Source organism: Alosa pseudoharengus, unplaced genomic scaffold (genome assembly GCF_046254945.1).
Source record: "Alosa pseudoharengus isolate Yale_2024_CS ecotype anadromous, Long Island Sound unplaced genomic scaffold, YU_APseudo_1.1 YU_APseudo_1.1_scf_21, whole genome shotgun sequence".
NCBI lineage: Eukaryota > Metazoa > Chordata > Actinopteri > Clupeiformes > Clupeidae > Alosa > Alosa pseudoharengus.
Genome location: NW_027468674.1, coordinates 33,302,870 through 33,319,310, shown reverse-complemented (window position 1 = coordinate 33,319,310; position 16,441 = coordinate 33,302,870). Strand labels below are relative to the sequence as shown.

General features: G+C 40.7%; 1 protein-coding gene across 1 annotated transcript in view; it reads right to left on the bottom strand.

Annotated features, from left to right (window-relative positions):
• Window positions 1-16,441, bottom strand: part of spata20 (spermatogenesis associated 20) — a 50,108-nt gene that overhangs the window by 26,105 nt on the left and 7,562 nt on the right. Inside the window, exons 8-9 of the mRNA XM_076298688.1 lie at window positions 9,299-9,403; window positions 8,936-9,010 (exon numbers count right to left, since the gene is read on the bottom strand). Coding sequence (XP_076154803.1) covers window positions 8,936-9,010; window positions 9,299-9,403 — 180 coding nt within the window. The remainder of the gene's footprint in view (window positions 1-8,935; window positions 9,011-9,298; window positions 9,404-16,441) is intronic.

The window sequence follows — 16,441 nt, the reverse complement described above, 5'->3', positions numbered from 1 at the left end:
GTTACAAGAGCACTCTTTATTTTATAATAATATATGTTTTTTTTTGGTAACAGGGTTGACATAGCACACATACCTCCATTGACTATTTGTTAAAGTAAATAAATAAATAAATAAGATAGCCTGAGATGGCACCGCATGTTTTTCTGAGAGGTAAGAATCTACTTCATCCAAATAGGTGCTTCAAGATTTTAAAAACAGTACTTTGAAAATTAGATATTTTGAATGCAAAATGGCACGTTTTCGTGGAATGACCCAGGTGCTTCCATGGTCAGCTAGGAGTGTAACAGAGCAAAGCTACACGCTGGTGTACCTGTGCTCCCATGGTCAGCTAGGGAAGGCTTTAATATGCTGGCACTCTCAACACAGAGGAAGGCGGGGAAAAAAACTCCCAAACACTTTAAAGGAGAAAAAATGCCTTCCTTGCCCTCCTAGCAATGAGCGACAGAGCAACAGTATCAGCTGCCTTACAGCCAAAGCCGGCATTGAGGTGGGGGTAAAAGCGGCAAAACTGACCTCAACTCCGCATCACACACACTGGGACTCCATATTTGTGCATGTCTGGATCAGAATGATACCAGATTGTTGCGGCACAGAATCTGGCCGAATGACAGTTCAGCTTGGTGTTCATTAAGAGGCCGTTTACACGACACCGCCGGGTGGATTTTCTCTTACCGCTTTCACACCTTTAACGACTCCGGCAAGAAAAAACCTCGCGTGTACACACAGAGGACAGAGATGTAACCGGCTAAATGTGCTGTAGTGCATATGCCAGACCAGTCGATGGCGCCGCTGTGCAGAAGCTTCATGACAATTTCGCGTGAATCGCGTAGAAGAAAACATTGTTGAAACAGTTTGTTAAGCCAGAGAATGTGTAATAAGTGCTCTGGTTAAGCAGTCGCATGAAATAAGGAGACTACAGAGAATTCGGTTTTCAATTCAACTGTTAAACTAATAAAGTTCATTTTCAAGGTATGTGACTGCTATGTGAAATTTCAAATGCTTAGCCTATCTGAGCACCACCACTGGAGAAAACACTAACATGCAGTAAGCTAATGTTAAGCTAAGTTAAGCTAACGTGTACTTCTAACTTAGCCACTAAAGGCTGATAGGCTACACTGTGCACATAAATCATGACAGGGGAAAGAAAAACATTTTAATATGATAAATAAATGGTTTGGTTTGTTTTGACAAGCAACATGTCAGGTCGAGTGCCGTGGCTATGTCGTCATAAAGTTGCCGGCTTCGCACCTACAGGTGTCTACACGGCGAAAGTTAGCCGGCGGTTTCAAAAGTTCCCACTTCGGAAGCCGGTTTCAAAAGCTATCGGTTTCAGTCTCCTAAACTGCCGGCTGTACATGCAATGCGTAACCGTTAACAAAACCTCACCGGTTTCACAAAAACCGGCGTCGTGTGCACGGCCCCTAAAGGTTAGCATCATGAACACCGCAGCGCAATGCGTTCAATACGCATCTTACTAATGCATCTTATCACAAATCAAACGCCGAGATAAGACTCTTCAAACAGGCAAAGTGGTAGCAGTCAGCAACATGTAGATGCGTTAGCTGTACTTTTGCCACTTTGTTTGTCTAAAACAAACAAAGTGGCAAAAGATGTAACGTTAACGTGTTAGAAGTTACAAGCTGGGACCCACGCAAATCACGGAATACAGGCACATTGGCTACTGAAGCAAATTTGAGTGACAAACAACTTAGGATAGACAACACGTTGGTTAACACAATTCCAAGCAAACTTTACCAAAGAACCACGAAGGACTGGAAGCCTGATTTATCAGAAATGTCACGTCTATATAACATGGCCGCTTGCAATGTTCAAGTGTGATTCACGGGATATTTAGCCTACACTGACTTCAGTTCACCCTATGCCTCCAGACAAGCAGTAGCCTAGTGGCTACTCCATGAGCCTGTAACTATTAACACAGCCAATGTGACCGAAAAGTTGTTAGCTAAAAACAGGCAAATAGCAAAACAAGTGCCTTCATCTAGTAGGCTATACATGTTTGTGACATGTATTTCAACTAGTGATGTTACGGTTGATACCGAGGCTCCGAAGCGTGTGTCGAGAACGTCAAGCCATTCCCAGCAAAGCCCCGTATCGAGGCTTGAGTTGTATTGGTAATTTGACGTCAGGCGTGACGTTCGAGGCCTCGTTTGGCTCCACTGTTTCGAGTTGTGGTTCACTTTAGGCAGGACGGTTCAACTATTAAGATGACCCATACTCGGATACGTAGCCTACTCGCAGGTAGTTGTCAGTCGTTGGTTGGTTGTAGGCCTATATTTCACTGCTCTCTGTTCATTTAAAATACTACCCAGTTACCAAAGCACTTTCACTGGCCTCTGTTCTTCAAACATACTCAGTTACAAAAGCACTTTGCTCTCTTCTGTGTCATTTTACCCAACGTCAGCTTACAATTTAATATAGATTTTTTTCTCTGGAAGAAGGCTGATTGTAGGATAGGACACTGGGTAAGACGTTGGACTAGCAATCACGCGTCCTGGGTTCAATCCTTCCTCGAGATTATATATTTTCGCGGATCACCTTCTACTTCATTTGTTACAAAAAGAGAAAATATTTTATTACAATGAAGTCACTCTTTGGGACACTGGGCAAGGCGTTAGGGTTAGGGATCTTGCAACTTGGGTTCGATCCTTGACTCGATTTTCATGAATTTTCACAGATCGCCTATAGCTACTACTGTAATTGTTAGGCTACAAAGAGAGGAAATATTTCAACATGGGAATCGGTTGTATTCCCCAGTGCCTGTACTTATGAATGTATCAAGCATTTGCAGACCAAATGGCGCTTTTTGTATTGCTCTTGTGTGTGGAATTTTGATGTGTTGTATTTTTATTGACCAGTAGGTGTCCTAGGGTGCATTCGAAGCCAAATGAACCACTTTTCAACACATTTGGCTGGAAAGCTTCAAGGGTTCAAGAAGCTTCATCTCGCCATCACTAATTTCAACATTCAGCAGGAACGAGTGGGCTTTACAACCAGCTCTAATACAAAGCAACAAGATAAGAACTACCTCCCTCCAGTAGTTTCCCATGCAACATAGACCATGAACTTCTTGACACAAGAGAGCAAACCGGTAGTCACTGCGAGCGGAGTAACACCGATGCTGCAACTTCGGCAGGTAGACTGAGAATAAATAACCTGACCGACTGAAGAAGGAGGCGTGGCAAATTCCGTCACGCTCCTCCCGAACTTCCGTTTGTAAAACGCCATTTATGGATGCTTTTGACTAAACTAGTGAGCTAATAACTACAGCACACTTGCCATACACATATCAACCATAAAACAGCTGACTGATGAAAACTGATGCATTTTGGAAGAATATTTGGGGACAATGTAGATTCTAGTGGAAAAGATGTTTGACTTTTTCAAGGGGATTTCATCCCTAGACCAGTAGGCCTATAGAGCTGCACAGTCCCGCCCACAGCCTATGCCGGATGTAAAAAGTCAATGCAATTTCTCCATTGGGAATTGCGGTGTAAGCCATAAAAACTTAACTGCACGTGGTAGACTTAAAACCAGCTACGGTTGTACTAAGCGATTGTATATGCTCCTATAGACACCAAGAGTTCGTGGGGCACTAACCTTGTTTTGAGATAAATGCCTTTTATTCGCGATCTCTTGGATAAGTACTTCATTACCCACAATCCTGAACAATCCCACAATCCCACAGTAATGCCTCTGATTGGTGGAAAGGCCGTTATGGTCATAGTTTGAAACTTTCTCAGCTGAAAAATATTGACAAAGATGGAGGAGTTTTTTGCTGCCTATGGCGAAAATCTTAATGTGATTAAAAACTTTCTTGACGAATATTGGTACTTGTATCAACAAGGATTGGGGTTTATACATCACACGAACTTAGTCAGGGCCAATACACTATCAAATAGACAGTGTTGGGAGTAATGCGTTACAAAAGTAATGTAATTACTGTAATATATTGCTGTTTGCGGTAACGCGGTAATGTAAGGCATTACAAAAAAAAAATTGGGTAATATTTACTCGGTACAAACTTCAGTAACGCGCGTTACAATGCAGTTTAACCCAAAATTAAGCGCTTGTTTTGTTTTGATACATATTCGCAAACACCACGCGAGAACAACAGAGGAGAAAAAATCCGCGCAAAATAGTAGAACGTTATCCTGATACTGGTTGAATATGACTGTGGCTGCAGCAGACTCGCAGGCGGACTCTATTTGCGGGATGGACATAAGCCTACGCTCATTATTTTCAGCTTGTCAAGGCTATGAAGAACATAATAGTTAGTGCACTTTGTGTGCGAAACCGAAAGATCTCTCAGCTCGCGAAATAGCACAAGTAAATTAATGAAACATCTAAAGTAGTGCCAAGCTAATCTTTTTGATTCTTGATAAAACACAAACTATGCTGTTGTGCATGTCAGCTTTGTGCTGTGAACTTCAATTGAAGAGAATAAAGGGATAGAAATGCAGAAAAAGATTGTGTAGCCTGGCAGTGCCACCGCTCCCACCACACGCATCACGCACTTTGCGTTGGGCACCAAAGGACAGAGGGGGCACCCAAATGTAACCAATGAATAGTAGCTTTACTGCAAACTGTGTTTCACTCTTCATCAATAACGTTTACAATGTCAAAATGCACTAACACGATGTTACATGCAAGTTTGATACATTTTGGCTTCTCAATCACCACGTAGTACTAGAATTGGTTGGTCTTCAATCATTCGTTTTCCAAGCATTTAGGCTACATGAAGCACATTATATGCTGAGTCGATTGAAACGCATTCCATTCAGATAGCTAGGTGGATACCAGGCTCATAATTTACTTGTATTCGCAAAACGAAATGTGAAGCAACATGTCATTGCATACTTCCATTTCCAAAGCAATGAAGGTTGCTTAAAACAACTTAACATTGTGCATATTATTGTTAATATTGTGCTATCAATGTAACTCAAACAAATAAGGCTTGTAAACAAGAGCTGGCAAAAGGGCATTATGACAACAAAGATCAATGCTCTTAAAGTGACAGTGCACCATTTATAAGTAAAACAGCATTTCTTCAGAAATTAATGTTTACAAATACACAGTAATGGTCTGTAAATAATAGGCCTTTTATTTTACTTTAGGTGTTTGAGTTATCATTTAAATGTCACTCACTCAAAGCCACTCACTTAGGGCACCGAAATGGCCAGCAGGCCACCATCTTGACATGTCTTTATTAAAGGAACCGTATGTAAAAATTGTATTTCAATTAATCATAAAATTGCCCTGATATGTCACTAGACATTACGAAATCATGTTCATTTCAAATACTTATATCACTGACAACAGTAGTCTGGCCAGGATATTGTAATTTAAAAAGTGAAGTTGCAGCCCTCAACTGATGTTGATGTTGTCATGTTGTGTTTTTGCCTAATGCGCCACCCTCCACCTATCTACTAATCACAAAGTCAGTAGTGTTTCGTCATCCGGTTGCCAACTCTGCCAGTCAGAGAGGAGGGGAAGGGGATACACCGCTCTACAGTAATTTTAAAGTGATTGTAGTACCCGTTTTCGCCACAATCTTACATACGGTTCCTTTAAGCTTTGATTTACAATATAGTAGGCTCTCTATTGATTTTAATGAGTAGGCCTAGGCCTTAAAGTTACAGTATTTCTATCACAATTTACCAGACTGACTTTTTGTCGGTTTTTAACAAAATTCTGACTATGATTGTTCCTTGTATTGCATTATGAGCACTGCGCCTATTGCATTCTACTGTTGCCTTAAGCCTAGCTCAGTCATTATGCTATACCACATCTCCCTCCATTGGAAGAGCAAGCTGCATTGAGTGTAATAAACTGCATTTAGAATGGCAAATCCATATTTCTAGATATTTTGGTGAAAGTAACTTAAAAGTAATGCAATAGTAGTGTAATGCCTTACAATTCAGAGACAGTAATATTATAATGTAACAAATTACTTTTAAATGACAGTAATAAGTAATGCATAGTACATTACGATTTTGAAGTAACTTGCCCAACACTGCAAATAGACCACTGTAAATGTTAGTTTAAACACTCAAACTTTTCAGGTAGGCTAGCACTAGCCGACAGGCTAACCTTTAGCATTTCCGACATTGTATGTCATTACATAATGGTTTGCAATTGCAGCTAACATTAGCCTACATGCTGCAACACAGGTATGAATATTATGTTTTAGTGAGTGTCCAAAGGGGTGAAAGCCACTTTAAATCGGGTCACATTATTGACTGTTGTGTGTCCGAGAGTCAGTTTGTGGGTTTTGTAAGGGTCAGCAGCATGAGGGACAAGACCTACAAAGTTGTGGTGAGTTAGCTAAGCAGGGAGGTTGTAATGTTAATGCTGCTAGCAGTGCTAGTTAACATTAGCTAGGCTACTGTAGCCTTCATACTGTATGATTCATATTAATCATTAACCTAGGAATACTTCGTGCATTTAATGAACATTTTGTGTAATAATTCACGGCAAATTAATAAACTGAATTTGGTGGTCCAAGAGCAGACCATGCATCAGCCCGACTGAGCAGTGATGACAGCATAGGATGAGTCAGGTAACGTTATGAAGCACTGCCGTTAACGTTAACCGCTTTCACACACACGATATAAAATACACGATGATAAATATAAAATTCAATATCAAAACACTATTATTTACACGATTACTCCTGAAATAACTGCTATTAACTGCACAATCACTATATAAATATCACTGTTTGGAGGAAAGGGTTCGCTGCTGTCGCCGGTTGGAAATGAAATATTTCGCGCTGGTTCGTGCTGCTTATTTATTTTTCAGTGAGGCCCGGTGGTTTATGGGATGAGTAGTTCCTTCGCTCGGAAATGAAAATATGTACACAGTCTTGTACCTTTGACTTTTTTTGGATTTTCTCTTCGTTTTTTCACTCGAAATGATATGTTGTATGCTTATGAGTTATGCCGTAGCTGGTTAGCCTAAGACATGCTGTAAAACTCTTTAGATACGGATTTTTCCAAACGTCAATGGGACAAATGAATGGGAAGCTTACATCCGGCACCTAACCGCGTTTTGGCTGTGGGCGGGACTGTGCAGCTCTATAGTGTGATGCCATATGTCATGAAATATAACTGCCAAGGGATTTTCTTGTTATTTGTATCAATATGTCGGTTAAATTATGGAGTTGACATTTTCTGTCATGTTATGGTCATGGTAAGAACATGCTATTCATCTTGTACGCCAGACTATATAGAATGTGGATGTGAGCAGCCACAGGGAGCAAGTGAAGGGGAACAGGCAGTGGACTAACAAGTCCTAGAGCAGACACGTGGTCGTGTTCTGGACCATGTGTGTTCACATGCAGGCAGACCTATTAGGGCCCACTCTGCCCATTATGAAATCAAATATAGTCTTTTTGACATCAATTTATTGATTTTGTCGCCCGGATTATACGTGTGATAGGTCATGTGGAATCAAGAGTACACACATACACTGTATGCATTTGACCTGAGCATACATGCATGCAGGGACAGTTCGGCTGCACTATAGTATACTGTACTGCAGGGTTTGACAGTTTGTCCTAGACCATAGAATGACTGTGATAATGTAGTGGTGCGGTGTGTTCACAACCAGGTATATGAATACTAGCAAAGACCCAAAGGGATAAAAGCTCAAACTCAAAGATTAGAAAGAATAATGTCTGCATACAACACATCAGCCTTCTACCAGTACACATTCCTTGTGTTCACTGTGGTCAGGAACGATTCCAGTGAATTCAAATTGGACTTGGACACAGTAAATGAATGTTGATCCAAACTGAAAATGATGTAATCAGCTAATCATATACAATGATATACAAGAAGTGTTATTTTTATGTTAATATGTTTCTCACTGAGGTTTTGAAGCAGTTTGGCGAAATGTCTGCTTTTTCCACTGGCAGATGATCAGAACTGAACAAGACTACAGAGACAGTGAGTAAAATATCTTAAATGGCATATGGCAACCTTATTCAAAAAGCTTTGTAAAATACTGATCTAAATGTGGCATCTTTGATGGTTTCCATGTTGTAGTTGCCAAGATGACACCAGAAGATTAATAACAGAAACTAAGAAATTTAAAAAGGAGCAATATTCATCATCACAGGCATGTCTTTGGGGGTGGCAGTGAGCAAGCTACTCTAATTTTAGGAATATTCATATACATATTATCTGCAATATTAAGCCATCAGCTCCCCACTGCCTCTCTTAAATTACAAGTGCAAAATCATGGGCCAAATATGTGGAGCTCCTGGAACGCTCTTATTTTTTATCATTACAATATCTAACATATCACTGTTTATATTACAGTATATTAATACTGTACCTACTTTGTGCTAAATTGCTTATGTTACAGTATTAATCCACTTTGTAAATAGAGAATATACTCTATAAAAGAATATCTTTACTTCAGTACAAAAACATTTTCAGAACTGAATAAAAACCAGAGACAATCTCCTATCGTCCTTCCATATTATGTCGTAAAAAGCAAAATAACACTTGCCTCTAATCATAATCCTTCCCCACTGGATTACCTGGTATAACAATTATACTATATAAAAAATAAGACATTAATTATTCCAGTGAACAAAAATGACCATCACTGGTGAATGTGCCTTATATTACCATGTTTTCTTAATGTAGAATTACTCTATAAATCATGGAAAACATAATCATAACCAATATAGTCTAATTGTGACCTCTACATGTAAGGGTAGGCCAATTCATCACCACACTATGGTTTGGCCATTGTGTTCCTTCTACAGTACAGAAATGAGTTGACCTCAAAACGAGGGGCTTTGGCTATGTGGGAGATGTTCAGCAATCTATCGCCAGTGGTACGGTGCCGCGTCAGCAGGGGCTAACAGACGCCGGCACTAATGAGGGGGAAGATAGCTCACCTTGTCACTCAGATCCCGAGAGACATAGAGCAGCACGTCACGAGCCACATCTGCAAAAAACTGTTCCTTGGACACCTGTGGCCAACCCAACCAAAGAGACATATGTCTTAATGTAGCCTTTCAAGTCAAATGTTATAAGCTAATATGATATGCCCTTAGAAAACCCTACTTCTTACCAAAGAATACAATACAAAAAGTGTATAGCGGAGAATGAATGCTTGGAAAACAAACAAACTGGGGCATTCCCTTCCCACCCAATAAAATGAACCTTCAAGCTTTATGCTGAATAAGTGTGTTAGTCTAGGTTGTGATCTATGACTATCCAGAATGAAGACACATACAGATGCACATAAACAAACACACCTGGTAAGCTGTGATGTAGGCCACCGCCAGCTGGGCCTGGTCGTACAACATCTTCTCAAAGTGGGGCACATGCCAAGAGGAATCTGTGGAGTAACGGTGAAAACCCTGAGAAAACAGAGAAGGAAGGGGAGGGAGAGAGAAAGCACAAGAGATGGAGGGAGAGTCTTATTGAAAGTACAAAATTAAAGTAAAATAGGAGAAAACATCAGTCAAAGTTTAAAAAATCTAGAACTTTTATAGATGGTGTATAGTACTGTAATACTATAATATAATACCCTTGCATTGGGGGTGACAAGGACAAGATTTCACATTCTATCATTGTGAAATTATTAAATATGTTAAATTGATAAGATCTCATCACAGTTCAAACAATTCAAGTGTAATTGTCTTCAAGCTATTTAATGCATAAGACTTATGAGCCTGAAAAACACACATCAAAGCCATTAAAAATATGTTCCTTGTTCTCATCTGTGTTTACTTAAAAAATAGTACTATCCACCCACTCCACACTTCTATGCAATCATAAGTATTCTCTAGCCATCTTTAAAGGTTGTATCAGCGATTGCAGGCCCAAAAAAGGCCCAAACATAAATGATCACATTCATCTAATCTTTCCTAACGATCCGCTAGCTGCCTGCCCCATAAGCAGGCCGTTAAAAAAATGTGTCTCTGTAGGCAGCCTAGGCTCTGAGATCTGCACACAAAAACAATTGCTAACAACAAGTGTTGCCAAAATAAAGTGTTCCAACCAATAACCGACGAGATGCGTGTTCAGGAGAGTTTCAATTGCACGGGAGGGAGGGGGAGGGAGTAGCGAGCTTTTTTTGTTTGTTTGAACGTCAACAGAAGTGACGTTACCCCGCCATCGCTGATACAACCTTTAAAGCTCACTTCACCCTGGATGGCCCTTAAATCCCACCTAGATCTAGGAAGCCAGTGAAGATGCTGAGTACAGTCTTCAACTGCAGCCTCTGAGATTCATTCCGACATCAACCAAGGAGCTCAAAGCTTGGCTTGTTCAGGTGAATAAGTCAAACCTGCCTGAAAGATTCAAATCCTGGATTTAGCAACATGGCATACAGCCTCACATTCTCTGGTCTCTGTATCATGATGCTGTATCAAGTACAGATATTAGAGCAGTGAAAGACCTTGGAAAGAAAAATCACCATCTACCTTCGCAGGTGGCTCAGCTTGCCATAGAGTCTTAACAATGCAGTAACAATGCAGCAACATTCTGAAGCTTCCATTCACCAGCACTGCAGAGGAGCTGCCTGAAAGCCCAGGGAGAGGGTTGCTATCATGATCCCAGCATGATCCCAGCAGCAGAGTGGTAGAAAAGCCCTATCTAGGGTTGCACCAATACTGGTATCGAATATTGTATCGGTGTGAATATACTCATACTCATATGATAGAAATACTGCCTTATTGATAACTCATATCGCAAAGTACCCATATGTACAGTAAGTAGTACTCATACTCAGTCTGAAAATAGTGGTATTGGTGCATTGCTAGCTCTATCCATATTCCTAGCCCCGACAACATCTCATCCTCTGAGAGCAATGCTTCAAAACAACTGGTTATGGGGAAACTGACAGAACCTGAGAGGACCACATGGAGGAAGCATTCAAGAGAAAGCATACAAAGTAGCAGAATCTTCTGGGCCAATGGTGATGACAGGGATGGCGAGCTAGCTGCAAGCCTGTATGAGTGGGTTGCAGAGTCTTTGTAAGTCGCTCGCTCTGCAGAGCATTTGTACTGCTTGGCATCACAGAGATATAAAAAAGAGGAGTCATCACATCCACCTCTGAGGCCGCAAAGAGAGGGTCCAGTTGCTTCTGGATCAAGAGGATTGATCTGTGGATCACTGCTACTGTAATGCAATTTGGAGAGTGATGGTCCCTGACTGGGTATGATGTTGCAGGATTCCTTCAAGATTCCTTTTACTCAGTACAGTTTCCATTTTACTGCCACCAAAAGCACAACCAGACCATTCCCTCCACCATGCTTGACACTTCTCCAGCATCTGGTTGGTCACTAATGTTCTTCTTTGTGATCAGAACAGCAGAGCTTTGTCTGTGTATAACATTTTTTTCCTGTCTTCTTTTACCAATCTTCATCTTTTCTTTACTTTTTTTGGCTAGTCTGAGATATAGGTTTTTCTTTCTCTGTCTAGAAGATCGGCATCCTGAAGTCACCTCTTCTGTTAACACTGGTGTTTTGCAGGTACTATTTAACAAAGCTGCCAGTTGAGGACCTGTGAGATGTCTGTTTTTCACTGGACAGACTAATGTCAAGCATTTGTTCACTGGGGCCTCCCAATCCTCTCCAGTTTATGCTTTTCTGTGGAGGGAGTAGCACACAGCGATGTATGAGATGTTCCGTTTCTAGACTATTTCTCACATGAAACGTCCTTCATTTCTCAGAGCAAAAAGAAAGTTTCAGAAAAAAGAAGAAAGTTCTTTGTTTCTGGCCATTTTGTGCTTTTAATCGAACCCACAACAAATTATGCTCCAGATACTCAATTCATCTAAAGAAGGACAGTCGTATTGCTTCTTTAATGAGGGCCACAGTTTCAGCTGTGCAAACATAATTACAAAAGGCTTATCTAATGAACAGTTAGTTAGCCTTTTAAAATTCTAAACTTGAGCCCCATTTACATACAAGATAAACGCTAAAGTTGAATCAGCAAACACTGCACCTGCAATGTAGTGCGATACACACTTTTCTTCTGTGTGAAAACAAGCCAATTGGTAAGCAGCTTTGAGAAGGGCAAGGGGGGGGATTTACTCGCTATACTAATATGAGACGCAACTTACACTTGCTTTACTTAATATTCGATCACTGTCAAGTAAAACTGCCTTGGTTAATGAAATTATTACTGACAATCATATAGATGTTATGTGTCTTACTGAAACCTGGCTTAAACCAGATGAATACCTTCCATTAAATGAGTCTACACCTCCCTCCCATTTGAATTATCATGTACCACGCCACACTGGCAGGGGAGGTGGAGTAGCTACAATCTATCTATCTAGTCTTCTCACATCTCCCAAGCTCACACACAAGTTTAAATCTTTTGAAGTTCTAGTCCTCAATTTTTTACCGCCAGACTGGAAAACTGATCAGCCTGTAACTGTGGTCACATTGTACAGACCCCCTGGCCCCTACACTGATTTCTTAGAGGAATTTTCTGATTTCCTTTCTACTTTAACTATCCAAACAGAAAAAATACTTATATTGGGTGATTTTAATATTCATATGGATAATGTGCACGATTGTCTCACAATTGCATTTCAATCCCTAATTGACCATGTCGGGTTCTGCCAAAATGTTAATTCGCCCACGCACCGACATAACCATACTATTGATCTAGTCTTATCATACGGCATAAACATAGAGCAGTTAACAATCTTGCCACAACACCCGACCTTAACTGACCACCATCTAATTACTTTTACAATGACATTACAACATGCAGTACCCAATTTAGCTGAATACTACAGCCGCGGCTTATCTGAAAAAACTAATGCAGACTTTCTAGAAAAAATTTCGCTTACGCTTGCCCCATTCCGGACTCATGTGGTAGGCCTATCAGAAGGCCCATTCCTTAATCCAGCCGAGGTCGACTTGTTAACTGATAATGTGATGAACTCATTACGCTCAACCCTTGATTCAGTAGCACCACTCAAAAAGAGAATGAGAAAACAAGTAAGGCGTGCTCCATGGTATACCACACAGACAAAAACACTCAAACGAACAGCGCGTAAACTTGAACAAAAATGGCGTACCACTAAATTGGAAGTTTTTCGCCAAGCATGGAAAGATAGCCTTATCACCTACAAAAAAGCACTCAACGAAGCCAAGTCAACTTACTACTCCTCGCTGATCGAAGAAAACAAAAACAATACAAAATTTCTCTTTACCACAATCTCCCGCCTGACGAAGAACCACACCGAAGTAACCGAATCTATCCCTATTTGCCTAAACAGTAATGACTTCATGAACTTTTTCAATGACAAAATTGAAACAATTAGAGATAAGATTAATATCCAGTCAGTCTCACCAAATATTTATACTCCATTGCTGAACGGTAGCGAAAACATAATTGAATCACAGATGAGACGAACAACGTTGAATTCATTTACACCTATTGACATATTAGACCTCACTTCCACAATCTCTTCATCAAAATCTACAACTAGTCTACTAGATCCTATTCCTACTCATCTTCTGAAGACTGCTCTTCCTTTGTTGGATAATGCTTTGCTCCAGATTATAAATAACTCACTGCTATCAGGCCATGTACCACAGTCGTTTAAGTTATCTGTCATTAAGCCATCCCTCAAAAAGCCTACCCTTGACCCTAACAACCTGGCCAACTATAGGCCTATATCTAATCTCCCTTTTTTGTCAAAAATACTAGAAAAAATAGTGTCGAAACAAATTGGTACCTTCTTGCATATGAATAAAATCCAAGAATTATATCAGTCTGGTTTCAGAGCTCACCACAGTACTGAATCAGCCTTAGTTAAAGTTTTTAATGACCTCCTCATCGCTGCCGATAATGGACATATATCAATATTGGTCCTCCTGGACCTCAGTGCTGCCTTTGACACCATAGACCACAACATACTACTCCACAGGCTTGAACATTCGATAGGCATTAAAGACTCAGCACTCGCTTGGTTTAGATCATACCTTTCCAACCGCAGACAATTTGTACAGGTTCACAATGAATCATCTACCCAGACTATGGTAAAATATGGGGTGCCTCAAGGCTCAGTACTAGGGCCCCTGTTATTTTCTCTCTATATGCTTCCTCTAGGCTCAGAAATTAGGAAACATGGCATTAAATTTCATTCTTATGCAGACGATACACAACTATACCTTTCCATAAAACCTGACGAATTGACTCCGTTAGCCAAACTTGACACATGTATACGAGACATAAAGACATGGATGACAAACAATTTCCTGCTTTTGAACTCCGATAAAACAGAAGTCATGGTTTTAGGTCCTAAAAAGATGAGGGATATCCTATCCTCATCACAGGCTACATTTACTGATCTCCGACTATCCTCATCCACATGTGTTAAAAATCTAGGAGTCACAATTGACCAAGACCTATCACTAAGTAATCACATAAAACAGATTACCAAAGTTTCATTCTATCATTTAAGGAACATTTCAAAGATAAGGAAGTCTTTATCCCTACCAGACGCTGAGCAATTAATCCATGCTTTTGTCACCTCAAGGATTGATTATTGCAATGCTCTATACGCTGGCTGCAATAACACCTGTCTAAAGAGCTTACAGCTTATACAAAATGCAGCTGCTCGCACACTCACTAGAACTAAAAAATATGAACATATTTCCCCTATCCTGGCATCTCTACACTGGCTGCCTGTTAGAAGTCGCATTGACTTCAAAATATTACTTCTAACATACAAAGCCATTAATGGCCAGGCACCAGAATATATTAAAGATCTCCTAGTTCCATATAACCCACCCAGACCGCTACGATCACAGAATACTGGCCTTCTTGTAATTCCAAGAATCTCAAAAACTACAGTAGGAGGCAGAGCTTTCAGCTATCGCGCACCCGTCCTCTGGAATAATCTTCCTACCTCAATTCGACTAGCAGACACCCTCCCTATTTTTAAGTCTAGACTTAAAACATACCTCTTTACTGCCTCCCATAGTTAGGTATGGTGCGTGGAAATTCACCCACCTCAGGGTTTTTTGGAATGGACCACCCTGCTGAGTCCTCGTGTGACTGGCACCCCAGTCGCACGTGCGATGGTGGTCACTGACCATACCTGCGCTGGTGTCGACTACCCCTCACCATGCCTTAGTTATGCTGCTATAGCATAGTGCTGTCATGGACTTTTCATGTGTCACGCCGTACAACCCCCCCCCTCTCCTCTCCCCCCTTCTCTCTCTCTCTCTCTCAACTCTCCCTCTCTTGCCTATTCCCACCATGGTATACTGTAACAATATATAGTACTACTGATTACTTATTGACATTAACCATTTTGATTTTCAGTAATACTAACCCACTCTACATCTCTCTTTCTTCCCCCTTACTGTTCCTCACTTGTGAGGTATATCATCACCAGTCATCAACCATCCGTGTGTTGGCCCTCCTCTCACCCATCTCACCTGAAGTCCCATCCTCGACTGCCCTATTACTGCCCCCTAACTGGACTCCTGGCCCGTACAGCCTAGCGACCCACCACCAGCCTATGACAACTCTGCCCGGATTACTGGCCCATCCACCAACCCACCACATGCCCCTCGAAAACTCCCTTCCCCTGGACAATCCCAACGCTGGACTATTGAACTTTCTGTCACTAAATCAGGAATAACGAACTACCATAACGGATACGTAATCATCCCACCTCTTGTAACTTTCAGCTCAAGTGGTTAACACCATGTCTTATTCTCTACACCCGACTATCATATGCATTTGTCATGTATACAGACCTTACTGTCATGTACTGACCCTAGGCAGATGGGTCAGGCCCTTGAGTCGTGGATCTGCTCGAGGTTTCTTCCTATATATATCTCCAATTCTAGGGAGTTTTTCCTCGCCCCTGTTACCCATGGGCCTCTCTCTTGCTTTCCTTTTCTTCCTTTCTTTCCTTCTTTCTCTGATTGCCTACATTCTGTAAAGCGCCATGATACATGTGTTATGTTTTGGCGCTCTATAAGCACAATAAATTGAAATTGAATTGAGACATTTTTTTGAGACATTCAGCCTTTCTTCAGGCAATGTTCGTGGCATGTTTCTTGGTTGCAAATTAATGTTAGTTGCTAAAACTGTGCTTTTGTTAGCTTGCATTGTTCACAATATCTAGCAGATGCTACTTAGTTTAAAACACTCTTGAATACATCTTAGAGCTTACAGTAGAGCCACAGTGCTTCAATCACAGCATAAGCAATCTTAGGTGTCTTAAAAGGCACTTCATACTGTATATAAAATGCATTATTATTATTATTATTATTATTATAAGGGAAAGGGTTAAAAGGATGCTTGTGCAGCTCTGCTGCTTGGACAGTTAATAAGCACACTAGTAACTGCCACTGGTTAAGGAATACAGTAGCTAGCAAAGATTGGAGATACATAGCAAAGATTAAATC